This window comes from Xenopus laevis, chromosome 2S, assembly GCF_017654675.1.
Source record: "Xenopus laevis strain J_2021 chromosome 2S, Xenopus_laevis_v10.1, whole genome shotgun sequence".
In the NCBI taxonomy this organism is placed as follows: domain Eukaryota; kingdom Metazoa; phylum Chordata; class Amphibia; order Anura; family Pipidae; genus Xenopus; species Xenopus laevis.
In genome coordinates this window covers 107062091-107085018 of record NC_054374.1, presented here as the reverse complement: position 1 = coordinate 107085018, position 22928 = coordinate 107062091, and the positions used below count along the sequence as shown (strand labels likewise).

Sequence of the window (22928 nt, the reverse complement as noted above, 5' to 3'; positions counted from 1 at the left end):
ATATATTAAGTTTGTTACCATGGCATGACTGCTGTTGTTATGAGATGAAGAAATTAATTATAGAACTTATATAGAAATTGTTTACATTTGTCTAAATTATTCTGCATTACTCAGCATTACACATACACACACACACAATATATTACACATTTATAGCTATACATTTATTTTATTATAAATGTGCTTATTTATTTTATTTTTTTACAGATCCTGCACTGACCCTGCAGTGTACAGTGCCAGATATGCAAATTTATTTTAGGGTATTTGCGTTAAACAACCCATCATTCTTCCATTTATACAGCAAAGAAACACAATCCCATGTCTGTGAGTATTTCAAGCTTACATAGCTTTAACACATTTCACTGATTTCCACCATTTTTCCCATTTTCTGGAAAATGTTAATTGGGGTTGTTTTGCGAATTAATCTTTTTAAAAACACTTTATACATATCTGTAAGTCTGCCTAAACAATGCAAGAATTCCATGACTATTCTTAAAGGAGAACTTAACCCCTTTGCTAATAAAAACCCTCCATAGTCCCCCCTCCCTGCTCCCCCCGCACAGGTGTTTACACCTGTAAATGCCCCTAAGACGGTAATTACCCCTCGTTGCAGAGTCAGCTCAGCGGAGCTCATGGGGGCCATCTTCAGTGCTTTGGTAATCTTCAGTAAGTAAGCACCGTATCCTGCATGTGCAGTTGGAGTAGTTTCTCGGTTTGTTACAACTGCGTATGCGCCGAAAGTGGTGAAAATTACAGAATCGCCGGAAGAAGACCTGAAGATTACCGAAGCGCCAGAAGATGGCCCCAGTGAGCTCCACTGACTCTGCAACAAGGGATAACTACCAGCTATGGGGCCATTTACTTGTGTTAACACCTGTGCGGGGAGAGCAGGGAGTGGAGGGCTATGAAGGGTAGGAGCTAGGGGTTTTAATTAGCAAAGGGGGGTTTACTTCTTCTTTAAAGGGGTTGTTTGATTTAACTGTTGACGTGGAAAGTGATATCCTGAGACAATCTGCAATTGGTTTTCATCTTTTATTATTTGTGTTTTTTGAGTTATTTAGCTTTTTATTCAGCAGCTCTCCAGGTTGTTTGTTTTTTAGATGGGGGTCACTTAAAAACTATATATAAAAAAAAATGAAGACCAGTTCTGAAGTGGCTTAGAATTGTCCATTCTATAACATACTAAAAGTTGAATCAAAGGTGAACCACAACTTTAACCTTTAAGATATGACAGTATATTTTAAAAACTCCAAAATAAGCAATTGTAACTCTATTAATGTCTGTGAGTGCTGTTGTATTTCTTTTAAGGAGGATACACAGTACATATAAATGCAGGCATTACTGTATTACTGGGTGACTGGGTCTGGGTGCTGTTAAGAAGTATCCAAAAAGAAGATTGATCCAGACTTCACAAGACTTATAAAAACATTTTTTTTTTAAAAGTGCAAGCCCTTGTAATAAAGAATTTTGATAGTTATAAGTCCTACGAAGTGGGGATCTGGACACATTTTTAACTTTCAATTGATGGATACATCAGATTTTGAAAAATATAACTGACTGTAAGTGGGAAAAAATGGATACCTCCAGGAGCCTGACATCCAGACGTTTGAGGATCTCAGGATTGTCAAATTGTGCATTAGTTGCTCTGACAGCAGTTTCAAGGATCCCAGTAAGGTTGTGTTGGTACAGAGTAGTGGCTGGACGAACAAGCTCTGGCCTACAATGAGAAACAATACAAGTATTTTAAAGGAGAACTAAAGCTTAACTAAAGAAGTAGCTAGAAATGTACATTATGTTTTGTGCCTCTGTACCAGCCCAAGGCAACCACAGCCCTTTAGCAGGGAAGATCTGTGTCTCCAAAGATGCCGCAGTAGCTCCCCATTTTGTTTTCTGCTGATTCACTGCACATGTTCTGTGCTGCTGTCACTTACTGAGCTTAGGGATCCACTCTGTCCGCAATATACAGTACACATGAAATGTCACAATATCAGGCTGATTTGTAATTAAAACACGTCATGCACAGAAACCAGTGCAACTATCATCAGAATTTAATAATCAGTCTTGTAGCATCAGCTTTTATTATAGAGCAACCTAATTTTCTGCTTGATAATTTGCAACAACCCCTAAGCTTAGCTTCTAACAGCTGCTCAGAGCTCACTGAACATGCGAGTGTCGCAGACACTTTACAAGATGGTGACCCCCTGTGACAAGTTTAAAGTCCTGGATCATTTCTGCTATTGACAAGCTGAAACTTTAGGCTGGTGCAATAAGTTCAGTATATAAAATATAAAAAAATTTGAGTTGTGTGAGGGTCTTTCTACCTTGGATAAACTTGAATTTCAATATGTCAAAAACGTGCACGAAAAACAAAACTCTAATGATCGAGTTCATGTCCTAATAAAAAACTTTAAATGGATCGAAATGTATGTCCCAAAAACTTGAATTGATCGAGTTTTTGGATAAAAACTTAATTTGTGCATTCAAATTTTCAATTTTTTTTTTCTTATTAACTCACAGACATTCAAATTTTCGAAAAAATATAACTCGAATGTGTTAGTTTGTGGGGGAAAAAAAACATTCAAATTTTGATAAATCTGCCCCTAAATGTCTTTTTTAGGATGAAGTCTCAAAGAACACTAAGAAAGAAGAAGAAAGTAGCACAATTTGATTACTCAAGCACAATTATAGATAGGGGCTCATTTACAATGATAGCTGGTAAATCAGCCCAATAAATTCTTACTTTAATAAATCCATCAGATGGCGTATGAAGTCTCCCTGTCCAAGAAGAAGATATCTCCTCATGGCCTGCATGTGTTCAAGAAGATTGTAGTTCTTGTTCAAGACATCTAACAAGTATCTGCTAGTGTCAAAATATGCAGCATCAATCTTAGTTTGAAAGGCATTTTCCAAATCAGTGAAAAGTTCTGCAGCTACAGGACAAAGCAAAAAAGTAAAACACACATATAAATTTATTTATTAAGTAGATAAATACCAATCTCTGACGTGATTGTTTTACAAGTATATAGATACACAGATACATAGCACTTGGGAGTAGAATAAATCCCAGGTGCTGTAGCCTAAATATATACATATATTCATGTCCAACTTGAAAATAAAAACGGCAAAATGTAACTAAGTATTGTAAAATAAATGTGCCATCAAAGTGACATAAATGTGTGCGCATGTACACACACACAACCGGTTATCTTGAATGCTCTGGAACTGGGGTTTTCCAGCTAACGGATCTTTCCGTTATCTGTATCTTCATTCCTTAAAGGAATTGTTCAGCATGAAAATAAAAACGTAGATTCATACGAATCGAGTTTTTCTCCCGAAAAAAAAAAATCGAAAGTCAGGATGGCTATAAACATCTCCAAATGGCTTTTAGGTGGGTTTTAGGTGATGAATTTTCCATGGTCGAGGTGTGAGATATCTCACATTGAAATTTGGGGATTAAAATTCGAATGTGTGAATTATGACAATGGAAAATTCAAATTTGCTATTCCACCCTCGAAAAATCTTGTCCCTTAGTGTTGTAAATGGGGCCTTAAAAAAAAAAAAAAAAAAAAAAAAAAGCAGACTATTTAATGGTGATCCTCTAATGAAAGAATGGGGTTTAATTTGTCATGGATTTCCTTAAAAGAACTAACACAATATGACAACATGCATTAGAGAGGTTCAATTTTGCTTAGTTTAAGTGCAAAAAAAATAAAAAAATTTAAAGCTGTTCTGTAAATACACTGGAACATTGCTTTTACCGTCTTTTGGAGACTCTGCACTTTTGCCCACAGCCATCGCCTTACTGGCTGGAGTCTGGTCATGGCACACCTGGTGTAAAAAGTTGATGGACTTCCCAATAAGGAGAACCTGACAAAAAAAAAGGAGAATAAAAGAATTAAATACATATTTCACAACTACAGCAGACGTTTGTTGTTATTTAGTGTAAGGCCTTCTGTAAAATCTAAAACCTTAAATGGACAGTAATATGAACTGTACTAATTCCTGGGGACTGTATACAGGCCTACACAAGTAAAGCACGAGCCATGTAAATACACACAGACAACACACTGGTGCAGGGTGTAAGGAGGAGAACCAAATGAATGTGAAGCTTGAACAGATTCCTTATTACGTAAAGGGTGTCTCTCATAGACTCCATTTTAACCAAATAATCCAAATTTTTTAAAATTTCCTTTTTTTCCGTAATAATAAAATAGTACCTTGTACTTGATCCCAACTAAGATATAATTAATCCTTATTGGAAGCAAAACCAGCCTATTGGGTTTATTTAGGGGCACATTTACTAAGGGTCAAATTTCAAAGTGCTAAAACTTCAAAATTCGACCATCGAATTGAAAAAATTCGATAGTCGAAGGTTTTTTTTGTTTGAATTGAGCTGTTTTCGATCGAATTAAAATCAGTTAATCGATCGATCGAACGTTTTAATCGATCGAACGATTTAATCGATCGAACGATTTAATCGATCGAACGATTTTATCGATCGTCAAAAAAAAAAAAAAAAAACGTAGACTTCTAAAAAATTTGCCAAATATTGGCTATAGGTTTTAGGAGGTCCCAATAGGATAACAGAGCAATTCGGCAAGTTTAAGGTGGTGAAGTGCCGAATTCAACGTTTATATAAAGAGACAGTACTTCGATTTTCGAATGGTCGAATATTCAAAGTTTTTTCAATTCAAATCAAATTTTGGAATATTCGATGGCCGAAGTACCCAAAAATTACTTTGAAATTCGAAGTTTTTGAATTTGAAAATTTACTTCGAATTCACTTCGACCCTTAGCAAATGTGCCCCTTAATGTCTGCATGATTTTACTAGTAAACCTAATGTAGGAAAATCCAAATTACAGAAACATGCATTATCCGGAAAACCCCAGGTTCCAAACATTCTGCATAATAAGTCCCATACCTGTATAACAATTTATGCACAAACGAGAATATACATCACTAAAGAGAAGTGAATTTTTGCCCTTAAAAAGTCTCTGCAATGCTGTAAATGCAATCCCTTGAAATTAATCTCCCAAGATTGTAGGGAAAAGACAATACAATTAGAGACATTAACTAGAGGGTGTAAAGCACTTTCTTAAAGTGTAAAAAGGCTTTATGCTGTTATAACCTTACCTTTCTAGACTGATCCATGGTCATAAATGATGGAATCATAGACTTCCTTAGAGAATACTTGTCATGCCACAGCCTGTCTGTTTTTACCACTGGATCAGAAGCAACAAAAAACTAAAGAGAAATATTTCAGACATTTGAACATCTCACACATTAAAGTCATGTTATATTTCATTCAAACCCAGAAAAGGATGAAATCTACATGCTGCTGTGTTGCTTAGATAATGTGGCAGTATGCAATGGTTGTCACAAAAGAAACAGTAGAGAAAATTAAAGAAAATTTTTCAGAAAATTACAGGCATGGGATCTATTATACAGATATTAGAGATCTGGAAAGCTCTAAATCACAGTAATGTCACCTCCCATAGAATCCATTATAAATTCTAATTGTTTTACATGATTTCCCTTTTCTCTGTAATAATAAAACAGTAGCTTGTTGCAGTAACTAAGCTGCATACATCCATATTTGTAGAAAAAAACAATCCTACTGACTTTATTTATTTATTTTTTAAACTCCAGGTTTAAATCCAATACATACCATACAAAACTGTTACCAGTTAGTTGCATACATGCAAATGCAGTCTACTGAAGCCATATAAATTAACCACTGATTAAATGTCAATTTGCATTGATATTGTGTTATATAACTGAGCTGGCAAGTCTTCTCTTGTTGTTTACACAGGTTTGCCTGAAGAAGCACCCAAAGTTAGAAAGAAAAGGGAAGTGTTTTAGATAAAAAAAACACTGGGCAAATTTGCCCATAAATCATAGAAACAATCTAGTCAATGGCTTTCTCAAGCCACCTGCAGGTTGAACAGTGAAAGCAAAATGACATTGGATGCCATAGGTTAATGCTGAGGTTCAGATTTTCTCAGTGTTTATAAATGAGCCTTTTATACATCTGCTTAAAGGAATAGTAACATCAAAAAAATGAAGTGTATTAAAGTAATAAAATATAATGCAGTGTTGCCCTGCACTGGTAAAACTGGTTTGTTTGCTTCAGAAACACTACTATAGTTCATATAAACAAGCTGCTGTGTAGCAATGGGGGCAGCCATTCAAAGGAGAAAAGGCTCAGGTTACACAGCAGATAGCAGATAAGCTCTGTAGAAAATAATGGTGTTATCTGTTATCCACTATTTCAACTGTGCCATATAGCCTTTTTTCAATTTCCGCCTTTGCTACACAGCAGCTTGTTTATATGAACTATAGTAGTGTTTTGAAGAAAATAGGTCAATTTGATCAGTGTAAGGCAACAGTACATGATATTTGCATTACTGTTCCTTTAATGGAGAAGTAACTTACAAAAACAGTTGCTATCATCTACTAAAAGGCATTTGCATTATAAGAATATTACGCACACATGTTCACTTCTCAATAATCAAAAGCATCTATAACACTATATGGAAAACTTTTAGAGTTATTGGAATTGGTTTCCACAGATTTAAGTGGAACTACTTTACTGGCCTGTGCATAGCCCTGACCTCAACCCAAATGAACACCTGTTGATTGAAATGAAATGCCATTTTCAAGGCAGGACTACCAACACCAATATATTGGGAAGCCTTGCCGGTAATGTAGGCTCTTATAGGAACACATGGAAGGTCAACATCATATTCAAAAAAGGTTGGGTATGAAATATTTCACAGCCAGATAGTCACATTCTTTTGATCAAATTGAAGACATTTGGAAGGAAACTAACTGCAAGGTAAAAATGATGTTATTCAAGAGAAAGCAAACAAAATGTATAGTAAGTGGAATGTGAAAAAGCTCACATGCACGGTACTGGAACAGAAATAACATGAAGTATGTGCAAAAATAAACAATGTTCAATCATTAGAGAAATAAAAAAAATAAAGAAGAAACAAAGGTCATTATTGGCTGATGTACCAATGCATTTCCTGTTCAAGGCTTTGTGATTGTCATAATACTATGCTGGAAAAGCGAGAAGCAGCATAGCTAATTGTACTATGATTTCTCATTAATTATTGGATAAATGCCAAGGTCAGTGTGGAAAATAAACAGCAGCAGTTTTATATTTTTTTTTAGAGAGCATTGCCTACAACAAATTGGCCTTACTTCTCGACATGTAAATTTGGGAGGATTCTACGCCCAAAGAGTTCTATGCCCAAAAGTGCTTTTTTTTTTTTTAAATTTTTTTTTTTATGAGGTCTGTCTAGGGAGCAGACATTATAATACTTATATAATATAATAACATTGGTATGTATGTACAATTTCAAACTACATAAAAAGGGGGGGATTAATAATATAATGTTTTATGTATTTAAAACTATATAGAGTCTACTGTAAAAGTGCACACAGGGCTCTTGGTCACATATCTATCTGCTTGTTCACTAAATACAAATATTTCTTTGCTACAACCTTATTCTATATAAAAAATATATCTATCTTATAGCTAAAAGCCATGAATATATTTTCTAAAAATTTTTGTTGTAAACAGCGTAGTAATGCGAGCCCTACTGCCCTGCTGGAATTTGAAGGGCAGTCCCTATGGCCGTGAAGAAGCTTATTTGTATATATAAAAAAAAACATTAGAAAAGTGTGTTCCCGTATACATTTATCTCAGGGTTAGCAAGGTACCTCTGGTAAACAGACTATAGGGTGACTGCTGACTGCTGATGTTGGTAACACAGTTGCAGAAAAAAAAATCCCTAATCTTCTTCCAGTATTAGAAAGGCTAAATACTTTGGTTTACTTATGTGTATAAAATAACAGAACTAGGAACTGTGAAGGCTTATAGCTGAGACTTCCAAGTGATTAGGTAGTTTGGAAGCAATATTGGGCACCTGTCTGCTGGTGATTTATTATTTGGTATCCTAGGTTGCCACAGGGCTATCATAGGATAATGTTTTAGACAAAGTTAAAAAAAAAAAAAATCCTGAGTTTTTAAATGAGGAAAAGGCGGCACTGACTATAAAGGAGGAAAGATATTTAGTCCATATGGAGAGCCAAAGCTCATCAATCAAACCAATGGAACTTAGCTGTGTTGTGCTTATGACAGACTGGTGAATAGTGATTTTACTACATGTAAAGGGTCTTCAGTTGACCTAGAATTGCTGGATCACTCAAGTGTATTTAATTTTTCAACTTTTACAATTAACTATTACTATTAATACTAATGAAAGGATAAAAATCAGTGCAACTTGGCATACAAAGTAATTGAAAAGAATGTATTAAAATTGGCAGGGCACCCTACAAAGGAGTTTAGCAAAAAAAAATGTGTACCTCATGGTAAGTGTCCTCCAATTCTCCATCATATATCCAGCGGTAAAGGAAGTTAAGGATGGGATAGGCAACTAATCCAAGGATGTGTTGCACCAATGAGCGCATATATGGATCGCCTGTTTTCGTATAGGCATGCACAGCTGATGCTAATTCACCTCCTTTCCTTCCTGAAATATACATTTAATTTTTTTATTTAAATGGCATCTGTAACCGCATATATCCAGAAAAAAACAAATAACAGAGAGAGGTGAGATGCTTGCACAGAACACCACAATATGGAAACATCAAAAATGTATCAAAGAAACTGCCAACATATAATAAAAAAACTTTAGAAAATGAAGGAAATAAAAATTAGGGATGCCCTGAATCCACTATTTTGGATTCGGCCGAACCCCCGAATCCTTTGCGAAAGATTCGACCTGAATACCGAACCGCATTCTAATTTGCAAATTAGGGGTGGGAAGGGGAAAACCTTTTTTACTTCCTCATTTTGTGACAAAAAGTCACATGATTTCCCTTGCCGCCCCTTATTTCAATATGCAAATTAGGATTCGGATTTGGTTCGGCCAGGCAGAAGGATTCGGCCGAATCCTGCTGAAAAAGGCCGAATCCTGGATTCGGTGCATCCCTAATAAAAATAGGGTAAAGTACATATTTTTTACCCTCAATGAAACTGCATTGTTTACTGTTCCTACATGGGAGAGAAATCTCTTCTGGTGCAGTGAGCCAAAAGTGCAATGGCACAGAAGAAGGCTGTCTATCTGAATATTGTATATATAACACTTTGACCTCCTCTGACCTCTATTAAAAGCATATGCTTCCAAGTGAGGTTTGTTTGCAAACATACCAATTACAAAGAGGTACATAGAGAAAATTGATATGTTATAGGATTTTTACTTTTGATTAAAATGAGGCTATTTCTATCACAACATAAGTTATTTTGATGAAGGAGTACAAATAACGTGGGTGACGTTATTCTGCTGATTTACCTGCCTGAAGAAAAAAGATTAGTAGTACGCCAAGTGACCAATTGTAATAAAGACTTTCAACTGCAATAACATGCAGACAAAATACTACCTAGAGATGACAGGCATTTCTTTCTTATCAGTAGGAATGGATATACAATATACAATTTTGGAAGAAAGAAAGAAAAAAGGACAAAAGAACTGCAGCACTAAAACTAGCCAATTACAAATTCTGTAGTTATCTTAGGCGTGAGACATGTCTGTAAGGGTAGTCGATAAAACGCTTTAATGTTTCTTGCTGTAAAATGATATGGTAACAGTCCAAAAACATTTGCAAATCTGTACCTAGGACCATGGTGGCTTAAGCTTTAATTATTTTTAAGACTTATAGCCTTTTTCAGCTCACTATAAAGCATCTGAAATTGGCCCTGTTTCCTTCCAGCGAATTGAATATGCTAATATATATATATATATATATATATATATATATATATATATATATATATATATATATATATATATATATATATATATATATTATTTTATTTATTTATTTATTTTTAAAACAAATGAAAATTTAGGGGGTTATGTATTAAAGTCTGAATGCCAAAGACTTGAAAAATTTTTGTTTTTTTACTATAAAAACTGAATTTTTAGTGGAAAATATAAACTTGAATTTTTTGAGATTTATTATACCCCGAGGATGCAAAAAGTCCAAATCTGAATATCTGCCATCTCAGACCTGATAAGTATATAAGTCAGTGGGAGAGGTCCCTATCCTATTTGAAAGTTTCTGTGGTCTGTGCTAAAATTAGCCTAAAAATCTGACTATTTCTGAATTTTCATGCAAAAATCGGAAAAATTTAGGCATTTCGGGAAAAAGCCACAAAAAAAAATAATCGTAAGATTCTGGTTTTTGCTAGATTTTATCCCCGATCTGATTACATCGTGCTTTTTTAGTAAGGTGGATTCTAATTTGGTCAGACTTTTTTTATTTAAATACTCAGAAAAATACAGATTTTGATAAATAAGGACCTTAATGTAACCTATTTGAAGTAAATATGGTGTAATTACTGGATTTTTCATATTTTAATAATAATACAGGAGCAGGTATGTAATTCACATTGATAAATGAATACAACCCATCAAATGAAGTTCAAAAGCATAAGAAGTAGAAAGATTGAGCAATAGGTCAAAAGTCATTGTTCTCCCAGCATTCTGCATACATAGATATGTATGTCTGTGTGACAAATTGTGAAGCACTATTTATCAATCCAGAGAATGCATTTCTGCCGCTCTAGACTGCAATCTTACTATCACTTCAACTGAACCTTGTCATTGTGCATGGTAATGCTAGGTCTGTGCTTGCCAAAAAAGGAACCCATGTTTTAAAGGGGTTCACCTTTGCATTAACTTTTAGTATGATATAGAGAGTGACATTCTGAAACAATTTGCAATGGGTTTTCATTTTTTATTATTTGTGTCATTATTTAACTTTTTATTTAATAGCTCTCCAGTTTGCAATGTGGTTGCTAGGGTCCAAATATTCTTATTTTATAGTACACTACTAGCTCCTTTATTGTTCTATTTCTACACAAAACATTTTTGCGAATTCTAATATTCAAAAGAGAAATAAAGCCTAAAAATAATGAAAGAAATGCTGTATCCCATGTACTCTTTTTGGCAAGAACCATCCATACCTTAAAAATTGTCCACAGCAGACTAGATGCTGGGTAGGGTGTAGGGCTGTAGAGCAGCTAATTATAGGATAGTGGAAATTCATCAAAACCTTAGCAGAAAACTAAAGATACATATGTCAAATAAGTTAACCAATGTCAAAAAAGTTGACTGCAACAAGATTATAATAAGACTTTCTGTACAAATGTTATGCTATAACTATTTAATTATGAGTTTGTCAACATTGTTTTCCTGCTGTAAACACATGCTGAGTGTGGCTACACCTACTCTGGCTGCAATTAGCAATCAACTACAAACAATGTGCTTGGTTGGGAAAAGAAAGCAGATTACTATTAGCAACTCATAACAAAAAAAAAAAAAAAAAAAAAACAATAACATAAAAAATGAAGCGTCCAATACAGTTTTGGGTTATGCACCATTATATCCATAATATTTAATTAGCGTTTGTATTGAGATTAAAAGGCAAGATGGAACAGGATTTTTTTTTTACATATTTAGCTTTCTCTCACCTTGGCAATGGTCCACTAGTGCTGCAAGTGTCTTCAGTCTAATTTTGGGGTCAAATGTCCAGACCAAAAGTCGTCGGAGAGTTAAACTGCTTTCCACTCCCAAATTCACACCTTGATCATCTTCAACCTGTAACTAATTTAAACAGAAAAAGCATTTGCTTGTTGAAGTAAATATCAAGCTGTGAAATGGTCCTCGAAGGATCAGTTGCAGCAGTGTATTATCAGGATTTATAATTTCCACTCGAGTGGATACATTAGCCTTAATAAGCAGTTTCGTAAAAAGCTCCTTTTTAACAATTTATATGTGGGCTACCTATATTATAAACTTGAAAGCAGATAAACAAGGATATTTCTATTGATTTTCACTAGCCATAAAGTGTAGGGGTTGTCTCTGGATTGCTTGGACACATCCCTTTCTTGTGGCCAACCTACCAGTGAGAGACAATGGCTTGAAAAAACATTTCCACTACAAAAAATGAATTGGTAAAGCACAGAAGACATACTGAACACAAAGATATGATTTATACTCCTATTAGTGCCATTATCAGGACACAATTGTTTATTAATAAAATGTAATAAAGGAAAAATCAGCCTGATGCTTCTCAAATATGCAATCTGTTTAGAAATCTGCAGACAAAGTAGTATGGCCACAGTGCTTCTTAAACATTGGAAATGAATTGGCATTGCTGTATTTGCAATGAGAATTTTCAAGGCAAGCTCTGTTATTTGAGGAGGTGTCTATAAATGAAAACAAATGTAAAATGTAGTATGTTTGCAGCAATGTTCCCAGGAGACATTTTGTTTTCATCATTTTCAGAGATAATTTGCAAATCAAACATGGTTGGTTATACTTTACCTGAGAATGCAAAACTGAAAGGAGACGGTAGTATTCTTTGAGCTCCTGATGTAATGCGGCACAGAAACTCTGGAAGGACAAAATTTACCAAAATGTTCATGACATTTAATTTTAGAGCCATTTGCATTCACTAAACAGCAAAATGCCAAATGCACTGCAAGGATACAAGGCAGAAATAGAGCGATAATACACACATTTTGTGTATGTTTAAAGAAATGCAGCAGGGATTTAAAAAAAATCTATAAGTGCTTACAATTTAATGGATGTATCTTCGGAACCAAAGGAGACTGATGTCTTGATTTAAGACACTAAAAATAATAAAAGCACAAACCGCAAATCTACTAAACTGTATCAGCATTTCTACAGCAGGACTAAGTTCCCAGCATTTGAACAGCTGAGTTGTAGTTCAACTGGAAGTGTTGCAGGCTGCACATTGCTGCGATACATTGGAGATATTTTAGACTGTAAATTTTAGTAAAATGAACAGTAAACTAAATATTAATATTTACTTGCATGGAAAGTAAGTAATGTAACTACATTTCGCTAAAGCACACAATATCATTCTCACTCCGAAAAAAAATCGCAAGATTCGTATTTTCTCTCAATTTTTTCATGTTTCTCCCTGATCCGATTAAATGGTGCTTTTTTTAATAAGAAATAGCTCTAATCGTGGATTCTAGTTTGATCTGACTTTTCTTTATTTAAATAGTCAGATGAACAAGGCCCCCCTTGTCTGCATCAGCAGCTTTTTTGAAGCGTCATCAGGCTGAAAATGCACTCCAGTGCTGGTAATAGCTCTGATCCAGATAAATTCAAAGTAGTAATTTTGATATCTAAAAACAGAGTCATAACTAACAGAGTATCATCTTTGCATGTATAGATATGACTGGGATCTGGCACATTATTTGCTTGGACAAATACGTTTTCTAAATGCAGCAGCGCCCCCTAGTAGCTGCACATAAAAAAAGCTTTAGTTGTATATACAAAATGTCTTTAAGTGTAAGCAACATTCCACCCACATGTATAATAGACCGTAGGTCTCATGTCATGACACTGAGCTGCAGTAAACTACATACCTGACCAACAAGACCAAATGCACGATCCAGGCTCCTCTGGTCTGTGTATTTTTTAATTTTATTGTGAAGCCATCCAAGTTCTGAAAGTTTGCTGGTAATATCTTTCAGGGATTTTGATACAGCTACCTAAAATCATAAATACAGTGGTGTGGTACATGATTTACAACTACATTATTAAAAAACATTTTACTAAAACCCATCAGTCATGTACAAATTAACAAAATACTTTTAAATATCTAAATGTTATCATCCATGGGCTTTGTGTTAAACTACTGACGCTATAGGGCTGATTTACGAAGGTTCGAATGGTAAATTCAAATTTTGGCAATTACTTTGGTCAAAACTCACAAATTTTAAACCACCAACTCGAATGTGAGATTTATCACACCTCGACCCTGGAAACAGTTCTATTCTCCACTTTCAAATAGAAGTCAATGGCAGCAGTCCCTTGAACTATTTGAAGATGTTAATAGTAGTGATGAGCCAAGTTTTGCTTCGAAAATGACGCCCATAGACCCAATGGGAGAAAAAAAATGTTGTGCGTAAAAAAAACAAGTCAAGGTTTTTTTTTTTGGATGAAAATTGAATCCAATTCGATTTTTCAGGGAGGGACTAGTCGATCGAATTTTAGACTTTCTAATTTTTTCATAAATAACATACTATTCGAATTGTGACTATTAGAGTTTAATAAAATACATATTACTCTAAAATTCGACCTTTTGATAAATAATAACACCCTATATCAGGTCTCTTGTACTTTGCAAACCAAAATATGACTAAGTATTCAAGGTCTTATCAAAAACTAAAGCTATTTTGTTTTTAATAAGGAAATCCGTACACTGTAAACAGTAACAAACATTAGATAACTGACTCTTTCCATGGAAATGTGACCAAATACAGTATGTGCCTTCTACGCAAGACAAGAGTGAGCATCATGTAGAGCAGGGGTCCCCAACCTTTTGAACCCGTGAGCAACATTCAGAAGTAAAAGGAGTTGGGGAGCAACACAAGCATGGAAAATGTTCTAGGGGTGCCAAATAGGTGCTGTGATTGGCCATTTGGTAGCCCATATGTGAATTGTCAACCTACAGGAAACTCTGTTTGGCAGTACACCTGGTTTTTATACAACCAAAACTTGCCTCTAAGCCTGGAAATTGAAAATAAGCTCCTGCTTTGAGGCCACTGGAAGCAACATCCAAGGGGTTGGAGAGCAACATGTTGCTCACGAGCTACTGGTTGGGGATCACTGATGTAGAGGCAGAAATGTAAAGCCGTGTGTGCATTGTAAACAAGTTGTTTTCAGCTAACAGGCTGCAGTTGTGACAGCTTGTGCTTTACTTAGTAAGGTAGCAGCCAATAGCAATGAGTTTTCCCAGGAGATCAGTACATATAAGGTACTTGGCTGTTACAACATTGTCACCTCCTACTTGTAGAGTTTGCCATCACTTGTGATGTTACAGCAAGTTACCCAATTGACAATACTCCTAAAAAAAAATCTGAGGCTCTTGTTAAACAAAAAAAAACCCAAAAACAATGCTAAAACGACTACAACTACAAAACAGAATATTTTCCTGCATTTATGTACAGTAAAACCTTATTCACACAAAATACTATTGATAATAATTCAAACAACTATTTTGCCTTTGAAAATAAATTGGGATAGTTGTTATTCTTAAAGCCAGGGAATCTTCATCCCCACACAATGGAATGGTGTGTTATCTCACTGCTTTATTGAGCAGCATGAGCAAAATTCCTGCACATTCTGTTGGAGTCAGAGTCCCCACCCTTGCTTTTGGCCCCTATTTAGCAGTTAAACAGGTCAACTTCCCCTATAAAAGATATGTGAGTTTATGTTGAGAAAGCGAAGAGACATCAGAAGCAAATTACTCCTCTACAGTGCTACAGTTTGAAGGTGTTTCAAGGTCATGTTGGTCGATGATAATGGTTGACTATAATGTATAGCAAAGATTTAAAAGCTAAGGATCGCTGCCAATCTTTTCCCACTGACAGACATGCCATGCTCACTGAGTGTGTGTATGTTTAGATGCTGGGTTTCATTTGGAGGAGTTGAACTTGATGGACTTCACATTATACAAAATGTAACCTGGTTTGGTTAGAAGTGATAACATTTCTTCCAGTTTACACAAAATCCCATGATATGTCTAGTAAATCACTGAACACTAGTCTCAATATTTTGTCAGTAGTGTCATTACTCCTAAATGAAGATCAAAAGCAAATAAAACGGTTTTTAAAGGAAGGTTATGTCTATCAACATAAGGGAACATTTTATTTACAGTAAATTATAAAACTATCTTAAAGGAGAATTCAATCCCCCCCACTAATAAAACCACCTACCCTACATAGTCCCCCCCCGCACAGGTGATAACACCTGTAAGTGCCCTATACCCTTTAAAGGAGAAGGAAAGCTACGGAGGCATTTTATTGCCAATAGATTAGCTGCAATAGTGCAGGCTAGAATGCTATATTTATTCTGTAGAATGTTTTACCATACCCGTGTAAAAAGCTCATAGGGTAGGGAATAAAGAGGTTTATTAGTGGGCGGTTGAATTCTCCTTTAAGTACATGGTAAGTGTCCTAAAGAGTGTTTTTGGTTACACTTTGTCTTCGGTGCATCATCAAAAACTTGGTCACCTTAAAGGAGAAGTCAATCTGTACAGGGAAAAAATCCTCCCCCCTCCCTCGGGTCTACCTGCCCCCCCGGGCAAATGCCCCTAACTTGTTACTTACCCCCTCCTTCCAGGTCCTCTGCTGCTGAGTTCACGGGCGCCATTTTCTCCAAATTGCTCTTCTTCCTGCTTTGACCGGCATTTTTTGCCGCATACGCAGTACGAGGCATTTACCGATAAGAATCTTCTGCGCATGAGACAAAAGGCATGAAGTTTCCGAAAAAAAAGATCAGAAACTTCGTGACTTTCGGGCGCATGCACAGTAGCTCCGAATTGGCAAATGCCTCCAACTGCGCATGCACCCTAAAGTCACAAAGTTTCCGATATTTTTTTTGGAAACTTTGTGACTTTCAGCACATGCGCAGAAGATCCTTACCGGTAAATGCCTCGTACTGCGCATGCGCCAAAAAATTTCGGTCAACGCAGGAAGAAGAGCCCTCGGGAGAAGATGGCGCCCGTGAACTCCACAAAGGACTTGGAAGGAGGGGTAAGTAACAAGTTAGGGGCATTTGCCCGGGGGGGAGGAGGGCCTACACAGGGGGGGGAGGGAGGGGTTTTTTTTCCCCACGTACAGGTTGAGTCTCCTTATAATCATTGTGCATTTCAAAGTAGTGCTGCCTTTTGTACACCAGATGGCAGTACAATACCACAGTTATTACATTTTATTATAGCATTTCTGGAAACTAATGAAACTGGTCATACTTATCAGTAAAGAAGGCAAAATATAGCTGGCAAAGCAAAAAGGGACAACTCAATTTCTTAATGGTTATTGCTGCTTAACAGAAAGTGCAATGCATTAAGATTAAAATTCTCAAGTATTCCAACATAATGTTCAGTCAAAATTTGGAAGGAAAGTCCTTTCCTGGTGAGGTTAAACTAACTTCTGGTGTAAATTATTTGGACTTGATACTGAAATATTTATTGAATTTTGTGTAATGGTTCTTACATTTCTTTATCCATAAAATCCAGTTGTAGTCATGATATTAGTGAATAATTTACATTAATATACTTACAGTAATACCAGTGCACAACTCATTTCTTTTACCTTGCCATCTACTTTGTAGCAGTTTTCAGAATTGCACATTTTAACGAATTTCCCATCAATTCCCTGGAAAACGTACAAAAGGTCTCTCACTAAAGATGTTTCTGTTATTTCAACAGATCCTAAAACAAAGGGAAAACTTATAAATTTGGGCTTATTGCTGGAAGAATGCATTTACTCTAAAAACTATGCAAAATATGACTGTGGATCTATATACTGGAGTTAAAGGGGTGGTTCACCTGTAAGTAAACTTAGTTTTTTATAGAATCCTTATTCTAAGCAAATGGCCTTTATTTTTTAATTTTTTTATTATGTTTGAATTATTTGCGCCTTCTTCTGACTGTCTCCAGCATATAAATAAGGGTCACTGACACCCTATAAAAACAAATGCTCTGTAACGCTACAAAATTTATAGTTATCGATACATTTCATTACTCATTTTTCTGTTCAGGGCCCCTCCTATTCATATTCAACCTCTTATTCAAATCAGTGTATGGGTGCTAGGGTAGTTTGGACCTAAGCAACTAGATTGCTGAAATTTCTAACCGAAGAGCTGCTGAATAAAAAGCAGAATTTCACACTCTATTTCATAAAAACAGTTCATTTATAGGTGAACAAATCAAAATGATTGAATGAATGTGATAACTATGTGTTCCTATATATTTTGGTTTCACTTCTCTGTCCCCAGTACAACTGAAACTCATTAAGAAAGACATTGTACTGGTGGAGATTTTCATTTGACAATTATGTCCAACTGGATCATCAGTGTAAGATTCTTTTCTCAATTTTTAAAGCCTTAACCACTAGAGTAACAAGCAAGAAAACAGAGCTGCTTTTATTTTCTGACCACTTGAGTCTCCTTCTCTTCTAGTCCTTGGCACATTTCGGGATACTGTATTGGGAAGGCCTTTGGTGGTAGTGCTTTGCTGTGATGGCTGCTGACCAGCTGCTAAAGTCCAAGCAAGGCGAGACCCTAACTGCTGGCGAAGTGCATCTCCCATGTTCGGAGTTTGATTGGACTGTCTGAAAGAAAACACCACATCAGACTTATTACTACATAACTGAAGAAGGAACTTAATGGTGTAAAAGTGATTATCATCTTTGTTTCCCAACAGTTATCACCTTTACACCACTTTTGTTATGCTTCATATCTAAAATTTTACCCATTAACTTTTTCAACTGGTCAACACAGTACAAAAAAAAAAAAAAAAACTTTACCTGGAACCATAACTTATTTTGCAATCCAAGATTACATTTCAATAGGATATATAAAATACAAAATATTGCACAACAGTTCTGTGTTTTAAACTAGGGATGCAACCAAATGCACTATATTGGGATTTGGCTGAACCGCAGATTCCTTTGTGAAAGATTCGGCAGAATATCGAACAAATCCAAATACTAATTTGCATATGTAAATCAGGGACAGGGAGGGGAAAAAAAAAAAAGAGAACTGTGAGCACAGCAGACTCAGTTAAGACATACACGAGGATTTGGCCCAATCCTGGATTCGGTGCATACTTATTTTAAACGGATTACATTATTCTTTCTTCCTATTCATTCATGATCTCTCTCTCTCTCTCTCTCTCTCTCTCTCTCTCTCTCTCTATAGCAATCTATTTAATATATAATCTTTAATGATTTAATGATTTTAGAAAATATACAAATCTGAGTAAGGGACTGTTATATATTGGATATTGATTTTGCAGTAAAGTTGATCCAATGGTTTATTATTTCAGGCCTGCCCTGCTGGGAAACCATCTTCTTTTAACAACAACCTCATCCTTAAACGGGGATGTAAAGGCAAAAAGATAAAAAAAATAGCGGCATATCTGTTATCTGCTGTCATGACAGTGAGGGTTTATTCTAACATGCCAGAATGTGGGATAATTTGCACTGATGCAGTTGGACAACACTACAGTTTAATGTGCACAGGTCAGTGACATTAACAATTAACCAAACTACAGGGTTTCAAATGAGATCCTCTAGAAATTAAAGGAACACATATGTAAATGGATAGTTCACACCTCACAAAATACATCAAAGAGGGTCTTACTTTTGATCTTTACTCTTGATCACTTACAACATTTTACTCATTTCAACATTAAACTAGTCACAAAATATCCATTAACATTAGACAGGTAAAATTACTTATTTTAAGCATTTTAAAGGTATACTGTCACGGGAAAAAATAAATATTTATCAGTTAATAGTGCTGCTCCAGCAGAATTGTGCACTGAAATCTCAAAATAGCAAACAGATTTTTTTTTTAATTTTGAAATTTGACATGGGGCTAGACATATTGTCAGTTTCCCAGGAGCTGCCAGTCATTTGACTTGTGCGCTCATAAACTTCAGTCACTCTTTACTGCTGCACTGCAAGTTGGAATGATATCATCCCCCTACCTTTCCCCCCCAGCAGCATAACAACAGAACAATTGGAAGGTAACCAGATAGCAGCTCCCTGACACAAGATAGCTACCTGGTAGATTTACGAACAGCACTCAATAGTAAAAAACAAAGTCCCACTGCAACACATTCAGTTACATTAAGTAGGAGAAACAATAGCCTGTCAGAAAGCAGCTCCATCCTAAAATGCTGGCTCTTTCTGAAAGCACATGACCAGGCAAAATTACCAAACTAAAAAAAATACACTTGTTGGGTTAGGAATGACATTTTAGATGGTAGAATGAATTATTTCCAGTGTAAACAGTGTAATTTAGAAATAAAAACGACATCATAAAAATCATGACAGAATCCCTTTAAAGTTTTACAGTGATTTTATTTTCCAACGACAGACCAGTGGTTTCTAAAGTAAATCTACAGTTCAATTGACTCCCATATTGGCAGTTTCCTTTGTGAATGTATTAAACCTTACAATAATAGAAGGACCAAGACGGGGTTTGCTATGCAAGAACACAACTTAATCATCATAATACACAATTTTAAAGTAAAGCATGCATAAGAAACTGCCACAAGTCACTTGTCACATTGAGGATTGAAAAAGTATTTATCAAAGAGCAAAAGCTTCCCCATTGTTGCCTTTGCAATGTTTACATTCTCTGATTTTTACCACATCAGCATGATATAATTTACAGTACTTTACAAACTTACCCTTGAATTATGGACTGCGGTGTTGGCCCATTTAAAGCATACATGCCAATACTACTAATCCCACTGCTGCCGATGCTTGCAGCATTCTGTGCACACTGCACATTCCGATCCTGGTAACTGAGCGGGAGGCTCTGTGGCCTGGCATAATAATATGGCGTGGAATGGGCATCACGGGGCAAGGCCTGGGCAAACAATGCAGCAAAACTAGAGGTCTGCAATAAAAACACAAGGAAAAGTATTTCATCTGTTAATTCAACATAATCATCCATAATTTACCATCTGTCATATGAAAGTTGGGAAAAGGAGCTGCATCTTTGTAGTTTCTCTTCACTTCCTGCTGTTTTGATCATTCAGGTGACCGGCCCCAAAATAAATAAATAATGCAAAGATGGCCATGCATGGTATGGCCTCTATGACAGTATTTGTCAGTGTATGCCCTACTTAAAGGTCTGTTGTATGAGAGGGAAAAAAAAAAAGATTCCTCTGTTATATGTATTTCATGCCAGTGTAGTAGGCCAACAAGCAGACATTCTAATGAAGGTATTTCTGATTAATATTTCAGTCCCTCTACATCTTGAGTGAAATCATTCACATTTAGGGGCATATTTTTCAGGAATTGAATTTTTAAGTTGTTAGGGTTTTTCTACCTCAGATAAACTCAAATTTCAAATGTTTGCATATTTATGGAAAAATCGGAATGTCAAAAATTTGCATGAAAAACGACAGGGGGAAAAACAACCTCAAATGATCGAGTTTATGTCAAGAAAAAACTTGAATCAATCTAATTTATGTCCCGAAAACTTGAATTGATTGAGTTTTTGGAATAAAAAAAAATAATTTTTACATTCGAATATTCAAAACAATTTTTTTCTTATTAATTCACATACATTGGATATTTCAAAAATATAACTCAAATGTGTGCGTTTGGGTGCAAGAAAAATTTGAATCTTAGAAAGAAATCAATAGATTTTTGATAAATCTGCCCTAGGTGTGAATTATTATGTAAACATACTATAGGTATGGGATCCGTTATCCCGAAACCAGTTATCCAGAAAGTTCAGAATTACATAAAGGCCATCTCCCATAGACTTGTACTTCATCCCAATTAAGATTTATCATATTGGAAGCTAAACCAGCCTATTGGGTTTATGTTTACATGATTTTCTAGTAGACGTAAAATACGAAGATCCCAGTTACAGAGAGATCCGTTAAAACACTAGGTCTCAAGCATTCTGGATAAAAGGTCCCATAGCTGTACTATGTTGACGTAATATGATCATACTACCAATGCCGTAAAGTCTACATTTGTAATCTATCTTGCACCAGAGTTTAGATGTCACATATCAGAGTCAACCAGCATAAAACGATATTTACAGTATTTTTTAACAGACAGGAGAGATATCAGTGTTTTGCTACACACCTTATTTGGCTGCTTCCGAGGATCTTCGCTAAGACTAAGCAAGAGGTAGAGTATAGACCATCTGTTTTTCAAAACACACTGAAAGGAAAGAACATTTTTGAATTTACATATCTGATATCTGGTCTTGGAATAACATATCACATTTCTTTTTGACGTACATTCAAGGCAAGTTTATCGGTAAGGGAGAAAAGGGATCTCCCTTGGGGTGAGGAAAAAAAAAAAGAGAAGTACAAAGCAGATACTATACTGTGCAACAATATGAAGACCTTTTTTCCTTAGATACATAAATACAGAATCTCACTGCTTCTGAATGCTGAAAATCCTGAAATCCTGTTCACATTGCAATATCTGACCAAGTCTTAAAGACATTTTCAGATGGGCTTAATACCAGTTATACATCTTGGTCAGCCACAGTAACTGTTATTAACCTTCTGTTAGGTGAAGGATGCTCCATAAATGTAGCACCTAATTTTAGCATGTGAAAGGTTTGGTGGAATTGTAACCATGGAAGCTGCACTGAACCCATTCAGAAGTTACAAGAGATATCAGACTTATGCTGAGGCTACAATCTTGTCAATGTTTTATGAATAGGACCCAAAGGTAATCGTGCATAAAATCAAGGTGTGGCCAACATACAGAACTGAACAGCACATCATTTTCTGATTTTCTAAATAGGTGCCTGAATCCAAGTACAAATGCCCACGGGTACCTATTCTAAATTATGATTTACAAGGCAGACACACATGATGCTGTAGAATAACAATAAAGACAACATAATTTAAATGTCATCAGAATTATAGTTCAAAGACGCCTAGCTGTAAGCATCAAACAGGAAAATCTTATTGAGCACACTGGGCACTTAATGGTATGTTCAAGTACAAATACATCAATGTGAAGAACTACTTAAGTGTTCCTCAATATTTTTCTAATCAATGGTGCACTTAACCTTCAACTGGAATACACTGGTAGACTGAAAAAGTTAAAAGGCCATAAGATAAATCAAAATTGCTACCAAATTCCCCTATAAATAAACCTACACTATTGAGTTTATTTCTTTGTGTGAAAATCATATAAGCATAAATCTATTACATGTGGGAGGTTTCCCATTAAGTTTTTGTGGATTTATAACAGCAAAAACCCTCACCACTTATAACAGTTAACATAACCTTCCTTGGTCTTGGCCAT

General features: G+C 35.6%; 1 protein-coding gene across 2 annotated transcripts in view; it reads right to left on the bottom strand.

The window, feature by feature from the left end:
• tubgcp3.S (tubulin gamma complex associated protein 3 S homeolog) overlaps positions 1-22928 on the bottom strand; it is a 47275-nt gene that overhangs the window by 12390 nt on the left and 11957 nt on the right. Inside the window, exons 4-15 of one of the 2 annotated variants that reach the window (XM_018248026.2) lie at positions 21744-21821; positions 20324-20535; positions 18058-18233; positions 17214-17332; positions 13482-13607; positions 12406-12474; positions 11550-11676; positions 8378-8544; positions 5135-5245; positions 3759-3867; positions 2741-2930; positions 1582-1717 (exon numbers count right to left, since the gene is read on the bottom strand). In XM_018248026.2, coding sequence (XP_018103515.1) covers positions 1582-1717; positions 2741-2930; positions 3759-3867; positions 5135-5245; positions 8378-8544; positions 11550-11676; positions 12406-12474; positions 13482-13607; positions 17214-17332; positions 18058-18233; positions 20324-20535; positions 21744-21821 — 1620 coding nt within the window. 2 annotated transcript variants of the gene reach the window in all.